The sequence below is a fragment of the Lethenteron reissneri genome, chromosome 32, assembly GCF_015708825.2.
Source record: "Lethenteron reissneri isolate LAM-NWPU_2019-01 chromosome 32, ASM1570882v1, whole genome shotgun sequence".
In the NCBI taxonomy this organism is placed as follows: Eukaryota; Metazoa; Chordata; class Hyperoartia; order Petromyzontiformes; family Petromyzontidae; genus Lethenteron; species Lethenteron reissneri.
The window spans coordinates 11225599-11239640 of record NC_083810.1 but is presented as its reverse complement, the minus strand read 5'-3'; the positions used below and the strand labels follow the sequence as shown (position 1 = coordinate 11239640).

The 14042-nt window shown below is 45.7% G+C and overlaps 1 protein-coding gene across 2 annotated transcripts in view; it reads right to left on the bottom strand.

The window, feature by feature from the left end:
- The window catches only part of LOC133350030 (uncharacterized), a 75890-nt gene that overhangs the window by 16325 nt on the left and 45523 nt on the right, over positions 1 to 14042 (bottom strand). For both annotated transcript variants that reach the window (XM_061563988.1, XM_061563989.1), the window contains one exon: positions 11038 to 11540. In XM_061563988.1, the coding sequence (XP_061419972.1) occupies positions 11065 to 11540 (476 nt within the window). In that variant the 3' untranslated portion in view covers positions 11038 to 11064. The remainder of the gene's footprint in view (positions 1 to 11037; positions 11541 to 14042) is intronic.

Below are 14042 nucleotides of genomic sequence, written 5' to 3'. Positions count from 1 at the left end.
TGCCACTCGGCTGTCGTGAGAGGCGAGTTGTGATGGGAATATTCCTCGTGCCTCTGTCGTCGAAGGTGCAAGAAGATCCTTTGCTGGTTTCGTTCACAAGTGCAGGAAGCACAGGGTGCGAAATTGCTTACCCAGTGTAATTGAACATTTCGTTTGAGACTGACTCCCAGAACTTTGACAAACCTCATCTTCATTCCACCACGTAACTTTAAATTGCAACAAAGAAAACATTGTGTAACCTCCAAGATCCTGCCACTGGCTTAACCGTCTCAGTTCAGTGACATGATCATTACTGTGCTAATGTGCAAACTAGGCTGGTGAGATATATTGCCTGAATCTATTTAAACACGATAAATGGATCTCTCAAACAAAGTGAAAAACCGTGAGCCCATTACTCGGAACAAGTTTCCATTAAACCCTTCAAATTAGGTTGAAGTGGAAAAGAACTGCCATTAAATATATAATGTCTCAAAGTTGTCGCATATGAACGCAATAGCCATGCCTAATGGCTCATGGTGCGGCCTGTAGAGCAGTACTGGCTGCTGGCTCATGCCACCTGACTCTTAGCACTCATTGCCCTGTGCTTTCTGCATGGGTCCCAGACACTTCAACCCTATCAGCAGTCACTAAGAGAACATGGGTCAGGTCGCTGGGGGGGGGGGGGGGGTCCCCCATTCACTGCCGGTGGCAATTAGAGAGCAGCGGATGTGTGCGTGGCCTGGGATTTGAAATAAGGCCGCTTGGGGCTAACACTGCAGTGCAATAGCCGCTGCATTGACAATGTTGCTAAACCTGAGCCTCTTGAAGATAAATATTTGAATGTATTTACACAATAAAACAAAGATCCCCTGTGTAAGCCACACGGGCTGTTGGAGCAAGTCGTGGTGGCTACAGCACCGAAGAAAGCTGCCATGGGGCACGCATTAGACGGTGGTGTGGCCGGGAAAAAAACATGACGCCTTTGTCTCTCCAGTGCTGATGTGTACACACTACATCAGATACCCACTTAAGGCTGAGTTGACCTAGGGGCGAATCCACAAATGTTGCATATAGATTCGCCACTGATGTTGAGCGGGAATCAAACCCGGGTCGTAGCACAGTGCGCTACGAAACTATCACTCCCCAATACCGCTTCATCATGAATATAAACATGCACACTGTGCGTTGACCCCATACTAAACCTATTTTTGTAAAATTGCAGTCCACAACATAACTTACGTTTGATTATTTTTCAAAGCGTGTACCACCAGCATGAGCTTAACAGCTTGCAAAGTAAAAAGAAAATACGGTGTCGAGAATGTTACCGTGTTACCGAAGCTCATAGCTTTTACTGGCCGTGTTGTTACTGGAAACATGCCCAGTGCCGTGAATATTCAGTCAAACACCTTCACTTTGCTGAATCAACAGGATTCTAATTTATTCCAGTCGACAAAAATAGTATTAGGACATCAACCATCCAGAAGGCCCCGAATCTTGCTGCGTTTTCTTAATGACCGCAATTCACGGTGAATGTGTAAATTAAAATGCAGGAAATTGCCCGCATCAATCACACAACGTCGAAATAAATAAGTAATAATAAATTGTAAGTAAAACAATCATCGAAATGGAGAAATATGCTTTACAGCTGGTTAGGAGGGTCTTCTGTAAAATACGATTCAACGTGACGGCCGGCACGTGACGAGGGCACGTGTTGCAGTAACTGCTGCCCCCCCTGGCCACGTGGTTGTCACAAGGCCAAACTAGCCGGAGAAAGTGGTTCCCAAGGTACCCCATGGAATAGATTTCATGTCGAGTATGGTGACGGTTAATTTAGCGCTCGAGAAAAACAAACAAGTAAAAAAAAAACATGATAATTTAAAAAGCGATGGAAAAATGTGTTCTCTCCGTAAAGGACGCCGACCAAATATGGAATACATTTTGAAATTTCAAAGAGCTGCGTCTCATCTGAAGGCTCCCTTGACCGTACCGAGACAACATCTTTGGACACATGAAACAAACAAAAACTATTTTTTTCAAGTCAATGTTAACATCGTTGCCTGGAAATCTACTTCATCGAGACATTACGGATTTTTTTTCCTACATTTAATAATTGCAGATCGCCGATTAAAGTTGTTGCAGCTGTACTTGGTGACATCTAAGATTGAGACCTTTCTTGAAACTGTATTGAAGCGACATGTAATGCATCGAAATGCAGCGCTCGCTTGGATTTTATTTATCAAACTTTATTCAGCAGATTTTCACTCGAAAATCGTTGGCCCATCTGTGGCACATGTTAAAGCGTTACTTGGAAATGAGAGAGAAAAAATGTCCCCAGGAACGTTTTCATCAGTGGAACACACTTCCAGTTGTAACATTAGCCAGCGCGTTACTCCGCAAACGATGACTTTGGCATTCATCCAGCCGTAAAGTTTGATACAACCGCATCACGTAACGAGCCTGCATCGGGCTATGCTACATTTAAATGTGCGAGCCAGAAAGATGTATGATGCTGCATCTTAAGGACCGGGGGGGGGGGGGGATTAGTCTGATGACAGATTCCCACGATCAATGATTTTTCACGTTCCCCTGCAAACAGAGTCTTGACACCCAGTGGCTTATCGGCTGGCAGATCTTCCATCACTCCCTTTAATGCCGTGTTATTTAGTATCTGTTATCGGGCAAGTGGTGACAATGATCATATTTTTTTTTCTTCCCCCGGGAGATCTAATGCGCGTCTGCGTCCGCGTCCGCACACCTGCAGAATTGTTTTCCTTGTTACCTTATCGTCGGTGCCGAGTCATGAGCGAGAAACGTAAATCGTTTCCAGGCGTTTCATGTAACAGATACCTGGAGTTATCCATCCGATAATAGAAATTAACTTGCAGTGTCAGGTTAGACTTTTTAACACGTAGGCTTTCGCGACCAATATTATTCATAATCAACGTTTTTGGGTTAGATCGCGTTATTTATAAATGTGTCGTAATCCTCCACCACCCGACACGGCCAATCAGCAAAAAAAGTGTCACGTTGACAAAAGACAAATAGTTCACTGCTTTAGCCCACCGGTGTGTTGAAGCGTGAAACCACAACATTTACAATTTTTGAGTACGACGTTTCGCTGGTAATTGCATCCAGCATCATCGGGCAATTCGCCAGGTTTGACTATGACCTCGGACTGAATCATCCACAATGCGCCTCGCGCCGTTGTAGCACAGAAGATGAGCAGGCTTGAGCCTGGATTGTGCAAGGACGGGCGACCACCATGCATACAACAGGTATGGAAGGTGTTGTTGGCGGCAGAGGGTAGTGTACTCTCGCCTTCGCCAACTTGCACTGACCAGCGTGGTGAAGTAAGGTCAAATAAGCGTCGCTGCGTGCACGTATGTATGTTGAACTTCTTTCACACCGTACGTATCTAACCGCGGTAATCGTAGGTGTGTGGTGGGGGGGGGGGGAAGGACAACAAACTAAACACAAAAACGGTGCTAAAGAAATAAGTTTTAAATCTAGATGTTTGCAAAGCTTTGGGAGGCCCACACCCAGCAAGCCCCTCAACAAATGGGTCGTACAAGTTTGTGCTGAAGCATTTGATTGTTTTTTTTACAAATATTTGTGCTGGATTAACGATTCTGCAATCCAAACAAATAACCGGCACATATATTTGAGTAACAACAATGCATTGCTGTGTGATGATGCATCTGATAATTTGCCCATAAATTCTATTCAAGTTTGGGACGTAGCTGTGAGAATTCGTTTTAACCTGCACGGAGAAAATACATCTTAAGCCACTATCCATCATTTCACCGTCACATTTTGTTCATCAATGCTTTTCATTCTTCTGTTTCTGGCTAACGTCAGAGAGAGAGCTAGGTGGCTTTTAACTCCTATTCTTGACCTATTTCTAGCAACTCACATTTTTCCCAAAACATCTTAAAAGTCAAGAAGGCTTAAAACAGCTAAAAACTACCCGCACTCACTCAAACAGTTTGCTGGTAAATGCTCACACTTGGGCACTGAGATCTCTAATGAAAGCAAGCACTAATTCATCAAAATTATAGCAAAAATATGTCAAAGCACACACGTACACACAAGCATGCAAAGAACCCCTTGTATGGCCATGCAAGTTGTTGAAGCGATTGCTGTTAACGAGCTCCCATGAAGGATGACACGGCGCAGGAGGAAGGTGGTTGTGACCAGAACCACACACGTGCCACCTTCACCACGCGTGGCTGGGAATTGAAGTCGTGAATCACTGCGACACGGCCCCGCGTAGGAAGACAACGATTCCACGTGGAGTGTCGACACGCAGACCACCAAAGGGCAAACGACGTTTGAGGGAAAATGCCGTCAGTGAGCGCCTATTAAGGCCAGCACGGTGTGCGAGCGAGATTTAAAAAACGTATCCGATGTTTCAAACTGCCACGCCTGGAGATTGGATGGTAACAGTGACCGGTATGAATAACCATTATACATTGATTCTAGATTTGAAGCTTTCGTGACTGCAAGGATTCATATTCTTAGGTTTTTTTTCGGTAAAGTCACGTAGGTAAAACATTTAAATTAATGAAAGCAGGTATTGTACTTCCTGTGATTTTTTATTTATTTTTATTTTACTTTTATTTTATTTTTATTTTACCATTATACATTGGCTGCACCCCAATGTGCAGTGTAATATAATGAATCGAATTGTATTCCTGCCCGTGTTTCACCCAATAAAATCTTATTTGCGCCACCTGTCTCATGGAAGAGGATCTGAAATAGGTTTATTGATCGTTACAGATCCCAGGCACTCCTCCAAATGCTTGCAGACTTTTGGCTGAAACGATGTAAAAACTTCGAACGTGTCTGCATGGAACTCACACATGCCGGCCGCAAATACAACCCATCCAAAACAGAATTTATATGGTAGGTTAAAAAAAAAATCTTGAAGGATGTTATTTCTAAAAGCATACTTGCCTGCATGGAAATATGCACTTGCAAGATATATACGTTAAATGCAAGAATATAAAATAAAAGACAGATGGCAGACTTATTTTTTTTTCCGCCCTTAGCACTACTGCGCACCGCAGAAGCAACCTTTTGGCTACGCTACTCAAGGTGTTGCTAACCGTATTAAATTAGATCTGAATTTCTGGATCTGAGAAGCAAGGAGGGATGCCACTATTTTTTGCACTCTGTGAGAAGGGAGCAACTGCCCAAGTCGTTGCACCACCCCAGTGCAGCAGGTACTACTACACACTTCTGTGCATGACGAGCATCGGTTCGTGAATTGTGACAATTCGTCGAATCGCCAGCGCACGAACTGTTCAACCTCCTGTCCCCGCGGAACGTCCGACATGCACTGACCTGTGTGGGCAGGTAAATGGACCGGAGGAATTGAATGCGCTCGAGAGGATCTCCACGGTGGAGATGGAGCGCTGAGATCAATTCGTGTGCAGGTGCTAAGGCGAATTATTACATAGCAGGATCGTGAAAGGAGGAGGCGACGGTTTGTGGAGGCCTTCATCCAGCAGTGGATTGACCATGGCTGCTGCTGCTGCTGATGATGATGATGACGAAGATGTAAAAGAAGTCACCTATTTCTTGGGGTATAATGATGTGACCAATAAACCACAACAGTAAGCAAAACTAACAGTTGAAAATCAGATAGGTTTTCTATGGTCAAGACCTTTTGGCAGCCGATCTTATAATCAACCACAATGCCTTACAATGTGCATGAGCTGTGGTCTCATATGCATCCTGCAGATGAGCCACGGTTAGAGCAGTGGAGCGTTAGTGCCAATCGCCCGCAGTGTCCACATCTGAGTCTTTGGAACAACGTTCTCCGTCAGAAAAGACGTAAATATTCAATGCTTAGGAACTCTTGCGACCATATGAGGAGCAGATTTATGATTTAAAACATTTTCCATCATATGTCAGCTGGCTATACAATGTCCCACCCCCCCCCCCCATATTTCATAGCCAGTCGCCTTTTATTTTTAACTAAACATTTACCCCCCCCAAAAAATCTTCCTTTTTTATTTTTTTTGGCAAAGAATGTTATCCCCTCTACTCTACTTTTGCAGCAGCAGCAGCTGTAAAGACTTTTGGCCTGCCAAAAAATGACACCAAACAGGCACCCATTGAAGACTTGTTTCAGACATGCGGAATTTACTGTCCAATTCTAATAGCACCCTGCCAGCCAACAGACCATTGCGCTATACATGCGTTTCAGCGATAGAGAATGGGGCCTTTGGAGCGGCCTTGTTTGCTTCATGGTAGGGCCATGGTAGTGTGCCGCACTGAACGTGCAATCCAGAGGTCGCCGATCTGGCTAAATCTCCCGGCACGCCAGTTGAACTAACGGGGCAAGTGTTTTTTGAAACACCCGTCCCACACGCCCGTGCCCACCCAGCAGTATAAATATAAAGTGATCACTGGCAGAGAGCGAGAGCTGGCTGAGTGCAATGTCGACAGCGGTGACTGGGAGGAGACAGCGCAAGACGGGTCCCTGCGGAGATCCTGCATGCTCAACCGACGATGTCGAACTAGCTGAACGCCGACACGTGACCGCAGCTGCCGAGGAGAGAGCAGCACCGAAGGCCCCTTTCACGCGGCACTGCATCGTCATCCTTCACGTGCGAACTCCGCATTCACTTCTGTGCCACGCGGACCGCACGGATCTAATAACCTTTGCTCGGGCAGTCATGATCGATCTGACGAGACGGTGAATGGATTGCAACCGCGGTTTGATTCGGTGGGCAGGTCGCAATGTGGTGGGGCAAAGTGTGGGCACTTCCCACGGCTTCCAAGTCACCTTCTAGCCAGCGTAGAAGAGTTGGGCCCCTCCAGAGCTGAGGCCCTCCAGCCAGGGGTTACGCGAGCAAGCAGAAATTGCAGTTTTTTTCGGTAAAGTCACGTAGGTAAAAAAATAAAATTAAAATTCATAAAAATAAAATAAAAATCACGACGTTTCGGAGGCAACACAAGCTTCCGTCTTTAGGTGGAACCGTCACAGCACGAGTGCTGTAACAAGTAAATGAGAAATTCCAAGAGATACTAGTAGTCTCAAGCCGCACCTTACCATAATAATAAAAAGTGGGTCGTTCCTGGCCCTTCCCCCCCCCCCCCCTCAACCATTATATATACGGAGTGGTATCTCTTGTAATCTCTCATTTACTTGATACAGCTGTCGGGCTGTGACGGTTCCACCTGAAGACGGAAGCTTGTGTTGCCTCCGAAACGTCGTGATTTTTTATTTTTATTTTACTTTTATTAATTTTAATTGTATTTTTTTACCTACGTGACTTTACCGAAAAAACCTAAGAATACAGATACTACCCCGTATATATACCGGTTGAGGGGGGGATGTGCCAGGCCAGGCCCCCTTTTTATTATTATGGTAAGGTTGGTGCGGCTTGACCAGTATATATACGGGGTAGTATCTCTTGGAATTTCTCATTTATTTGATACAGCTATCGTGCTGTGACGGTTCCACCTGAAGACGGAAGCTTGTGTTGCCTCCGAAACGTCGTGATTTTATTTCATTTTTATTTTATTTTACTTTTATTAATTTAGATTTAAATTTTTTACCTATGTGACTTTACCGAAAAAACCTAAGAATATGAATCCTTGCAGTCACGAAAGCTTCAAATCTAGAAGAAATTGCAGGGCTTGCACATTTACATTTGTTTTACCTTCAGCTGGATGGCATTATGAGTGCATAGTCAAAAGGCAACGGGAGGCTGTGCTTGGCTCTGGGGGGAGGCTGATGGTGCCGTTGCACAGCGGGTGGCGGAGAGAATTCCATGTTGTTGTCTACGTGAGCTGAGAGTGCCACCGGCTCATCTACCCACTGCGGGGCTTGTGATTGTGACATCTTGTCCTGTCAAGTGGCAGAGGTTTTATTTATTTATAAATATATTTATTTATTTATTTATTTGTACCCTTCCTTTGGCGTGCGTTTAAACGTTCGTGGAAAAGCTGCAATTATTCCAAATCACTGCGGCGCGCCGTGCAATTTTCTCCAAAGGTTGCATCTGCGGGAATTGTGCAAAATGTCCTTTAAGCCGAAGGCATATTTTTTTTTTTTACTGGTGTGTGTGTGTGTGCACCAACGTGGATATATAATTTGCAGTAACACCTGCGCCACAGTCAACACATGTAATGCTGCGAGTTTCAATGCAGAATAAAAGAAAGTTTGTGCAGAGATCGAGTCACCTGTTGACGCACAGTTGTGTAAATAGTATTGACGTGACCTATATTTATAGAGATAATTCAGTCTTTGAGTGCTCTCTCCAGTAACCTTGCCTCAATAGGGAACTTTCACCAACTTGCACCAAATAAAACTGCCCATATGTACATGTAGGAATTGATCTATTCCCAGAATAATTCTTACCAAGTCAACGTTTTGGTGCAGGGTTACTTTTTTAATGTAGATTTTTTTTAGGTAGATCACGTAAAGATATAAATGTGTCGTTATACTCGCCACCACCCAACACAGCCAATGAGTAAGGTTTGTCACGTAAACAGAACGTGCCAATTCGTTACTAGTACAGCACACCGGTGTGTTGGAGAGCAAATCCACAACATTTACAATCTGAGTACGATGTTTTGGCAGTAATTACAACCAGCTTCATCAGGCGACAGCCAGATTTGTCTGTTCTGATTACTCGACAAAGCTTACTATACAGCTGTGTCAGCTGGTGGCGGATTTAAGGACGCATTTATATTTACGCGTTCTCACCCAAAAAACCTAGAATGGATGATATTGGTCGCGAAAGCCTACGTGTTAAACTCACTTTTTTAAGGCAGCACCAACTCCTATTTGCAGAACCGTAAAATCCCAGCGGTCCACTACCCTTTTGGAGAGAATGGAACCACGTTTGGAGGCTTGCGAATCGCAGTCTCAAAACACCACGCGCAACTTACTCCTCCCAACGTGAAGCTTCAACGTAAGTGTCTGGCGCGAAGGCGTTTATGGAACGCACAAGCTGCTTGCAACTTCAGCAGCTGCTTAAAATGAGGCCACGATTGACGGAGACTCTCTCTCTCTCTTCCATCAGGGTCAGGAGACCCAACGTGCAAATCTGGTGATGCCTGGGGCCCATGACGACTAGGCTAAGAGCACGGACTGTGGTGATGAGCAACATGATGCCTCATCCTCTACACTTGTATCTGTTAAAGGAGCCATGCACAGCTGACGAATTTGTTTTATTTATCAGGAACGGCCCAATGAGCTGTGTAGCTCTTCTTCAGAAGGGGCCTGGTCACAAATGATAGCTCAACGAAGTGGCTTATCACGTGGAAATGTATAGCAGCAACATACTCTAAACACGTGATGTCGATTCGAAATGTGGGGGAGAAAAACCGGAAGACCCGGGGAAAAGTCCACGTGACCACGGGGAGAGAGACATGCAAACTCCAAATATACAACAGGCGTCACGATTGGGATCGAACCCACGATCTCCTGTATACCAGGTGAGGTAGTCAACATCTCACCAACGTGGCACCCTATTTAATCAAGGGTCTGTGCCCACAAATTGTCGAACCTCGTTGGTACAATGCACACGAAATGATAACGATGATGGTAAACCAATCTTAGTATTCCAAACTTGGTGGCAGATCACTGTCGTACGCTGTCACACATGGCAGTAGTGATGAGGATGCTTGTTGGCTCTCGTCATCACCTTGCCATTGCTGCAACGCAAATGGACTTGTCATTATACCTCCCCCCGACATGTCATTCTGATCACCTACAAATTAATGTCAACGCTCGCTTTGTGTGCGCATTACGTTTAATCTGCCTTTACCTGCAGGCAAACATAACTGAATAAACACTGCACAGATATATAGATGGGATATTTAAATTATGTATATCATATTCCACACAAGGTCAGAAAACTAGCCAATATCCCATAATAAAAAAAGTCATGAATTATTAAAATTGTAATTTTGCATGGCCCACCCCATAACTCCATCCTAATTGCATTTAAGGAGCAAATATTTTTTTCAGGAGTGCTCCTTGTGTCTATTTAAATTCCTCTTTGGTTAGCTTGGCTTTAATAGAAAAAGGGTAATATCTATAATAGAACCAGCTGGCAGTATAATGTTAAATCCAAGATAATTTCAGATAAGCATAATATTGCGTATATTTAAATTCCCAATTCCCAGGAGTTGGTGTCAATTCACAAGGTTCCCAAAAATCACACTAAGATGGCATTCATTTATTGAAACAGCAGAAGATAAATAAGAATGTCAATGCTTCTAATATAAGCATTTTCTCAACGCGATTATTATTACACGTTAACTCGCAAAGGTCGGAGTGAAAACGTGAAAAGAATTGTAATTTCTCAGGCTTCAAATGCCTAAGCTTCTGTCTGGTCAGGGATGCTCAATGCGGTCTGAATAAAATTTACAATTAAAATGAAAATACATACTGATGATTGCAGTGCAATAGAAGGCTTACCGCCTTGCTTGCGATACATGAACAGCCTTTGAACATCAAAGGGCCGGGTGTCACTGCCAGACCCTCCAGTGGTAACGACTCGTCCAGCCCAAATTACACGTTGATACCCCTGACCCTGAAAGTGATTATTGTGGCCCGTGTGACCGAGACAAACACACGCGAGGCAGGATACATTGCATAATGTGGGGCATTAATACCTGTCCCAGATTAGGCATCGGTGTTGCTTCCTTTCAACGATGACAGCTGGACCCCTGAGCACATTTGTCAGTCAGCGGTCAGCAGAGCTGATAAAAAGAAAGTTCATCTCTTGCGCTTTGCTTTCTTACTAGAAATTGTATCCCTTGCAAAATCCTATGTTTACTCACCATGACAACGAGGTAGAATGCCCTTCTCATGCCGTAAGCAGGCCAGCGTGCGGGAGGATTGTTTTGTTGTGAAGGCATTTCATTTAAAACTTACGTAAGTCCGACAGAATTAACAAAAAAGCACACGGGAGGTGCATACCTTCTGCCTGCACTAAACACCGTCAACGGCGTCTCGCGCCCGGTGCGCTCCTCCCCCAGTAAGCTGGCAGGTGTCACGGTGCGCGGCGACGTCATCGTGACACTCACCTGCAGGCTCCTGACGGCCGGCGCCTCCTAGACAAATGCGCGAGGCCACGGGGGATTCGGATCGGAGCTCGCCGCGTGCTCGTTGTCGATCGGAATCGCGACGGCGCCTCCGTTGGCCCGCCCCGACGAATCCGGGCCGCGGCCGTCGCCGCCGCCGCTGCTGCCAGTGTTGGTGGTGGACAGCGTCTCGTCTCGAGCGAAGGCAGGCACCAACAGCGCGTTGTTGTTGTTGTTGGTGTTGGTCTTGCTGGCGGCTTCCTCTTCGGCGCCAGCTTTCTGAACCTCGTGCCCGTCGCCGTCCTGCCGCTTGTCGCCAGACACCTTGGGCTCCACGCTCAGCGAGTCGCCGATGGACTTGATCTCCTCGGGCGAGAGCAGAGAGAGGGACGAGTCCGAGGACCTGGAGTCTGGCGGCGGGTCCGTGCTGTTGGACTTCTCCACCGCCTTGTGCACCGCAAAGTCGCCGCCGCTCTCGGCCAGCGGCTTGCTCCCTGCGTCCTCCTCTGCGGAAAAGGAAACAAAAATGAAAGGAAGAAGTGAAATGTGGAACGCCGTAGGTGGCGCAAAGAGCGTCGCCATTTTTTCACGCCGTTAGTGTGCGCACTCGATCGGCAGGTCGCGTAAAGTGGGGTCAAATGTGGATAACTGCCACTTCTTTCAAAATGTCTGGCCCGCGTGAAAGAGTAGGCCAAATACCCCTCTAGAGACGATCTCTGGAGCTTGCTCCAGTGGAGGCCCTTCCAATAGCAGTGGCGTGAGCAAGCACTTGCAGGGCTTCGCCTTTACCTTCATTATACTTATATAATACCTCCAAATGTTGTTATGAAACCAAACTTCTTTATATTACCAAACTTTAAATTAGGCATGTACCAAGCACCACGATTTTATTGGGGAATGTAAATTTTACAACAGAATACGGAAACAAATAAAGACTTTCACGGGCTGATTAGGAATATTTGTGACGCTAATTGTCCATGACTGGAAAAGTTTGTATAGTATTCATAAAAAATATTAGTATATACATAAATACATGTGAGCCATGCACCGCCAATACAGTCTTTAAAATGTTTTCGCATTTATTGTCATATATATCAGCATATAATATCCAATATGCACCAAAATACATGTAACAAGCGAGCTCATGCAGGAATATATCGAAGGCAAAAACTTTCCCCCATGGTATTTTAGTTTAATAGAAATACATTTGGAAACAGGGCCATTAAAGAAGGAAAACCAACGTTATATGTGCGAGGGACGATTAAATGCAATTGCCTTCAGCAGGCTGAGAAGTCCATTTTTATTAGAATTAGTTTTTGGCTTTGCCCTGTGGCAGGAACATTAATCCGACACACAGGCATTGGCAGAGGTTCGGGTCTGATCAATTGTCTGCACTCCCTCGAAATGCTAAAGAATGAATAGCGCACTTTGATCTCTCTGCTGGGGAGGGAGTATGCACAAGCGCCTTGGCCACGCAATCTTAAGAGCAGCACTCTCAGGAAAAGAAGAGTGACATTAGGGAACAGAAGAGTGATATTGAAACAACGATAACCTACAATCGCTTTCCACAAACGTTTCCCAGCATTACTACGACGAAACCCATTCGCGGCATAATGTTGCTGGACGCGTGTTTATGCCAAACGATTGCATCCGACGCAAGGTCGCATACTTCTGGCAATTTCAGGTTTACTTTTGGAATTTGTCGCGTCGATATAAACGTCTACGAAGCAAACCTGTACGGCACAAAGGTCAAGGAAAGGAACGTGCCTGAGAAGGCGTGCAACCGAGGAGATGGAGCAATGAAATCAGTTCGTGTGCAGGTGGCAAGGTGGATTGTTACATCGAGGGGAGCGGTGGTGTAGCGGTGAGCGCGATGCGCTACGAACCCTGGTGACCCAATTTCGTTTCCCACTCACGGCCAACACCGGCGACGATTATCTGAACCGGTCCCTGACCTCGTCTAGGTGGACTCAGCCTCAAATGAGCATCTGGTGCGGTATGTAAACATCGCCACTGCGGAGACAAGGGCAGACAGGCGTGGTGCTGATCACCCACCTCCTCGTGTGCCTTGCCGGCCTTCATAGGCGGTCGCTAACAGCACTTGCTCCAACAAACCGTTAGAGGCTATACGGGAATCTTTGTCTCCGTGACATCGAAAGGTCGTGAGAAGTGGATGCAACTTTTGGCGTCATCTGGTCCAACACCATGTGAGACTAGGCTCTATGCAAAGCTGTCTCGGGTGTGGAACAATCAACTTCAAGGACAGTGCGTACATTATCAGAGTTGTGTTTTTGTTTGCATTATGACTGCAGGTATTGTGGTCTATGCAAACATGACTCTTTGTAAAAAAAAAGGTGTCAGTTTTGTTGCCAGATAAAAGGGTAAAAAAAACTATTATCAACTTGGGGAGGCTTTTGCCCAGCAGTGGATTGACGACATCGGCAGGAAGCGTACTTTGGCCGGGATTTTCCCCCTCCCGAACGCGTGCACTCCGCGTACCGGTGCAGCCTGGAGAGCGTACAACGCCTTCACGTCGCTGTCGGCGAAACGAGAGGCTGCGATCGCCGCAAAGGAATTGGCAGTGTGAGCCGCAACGCTACCGCGTACAGTTGGAGCCAAGGGGGAACAGGTGCTGGGGTAAAAGCGGAGCCTCGGTGGGGCTATTGGGCTGCTATTCCGTCGGCGTGGCGGCCCTAAAAATGTAAAAGCAAATTAAATTGGGCCCACGCGCTCGTCTTATGATAGACTTCTTGACATACAAGCGGGAAGGTGGCGGGGGTGGGACACAATACGTGACGCCGGGGAGCTAAAAATACAATCTATTATCTCCAAAAATGGAAGCAGACGTTGTTGGCATCTGACACATGATGCCGATAAATGGAAAAAAGTTTTTAATCTAATTCAGCACCGCATTGGCATGGAAGATTTAACCAAGAAAACAGTAAGTTTGGCAGGGTTTAGACAGAATGTACAACCTAACTTGGCGCAATTTGAATGTTTTTGTGCTA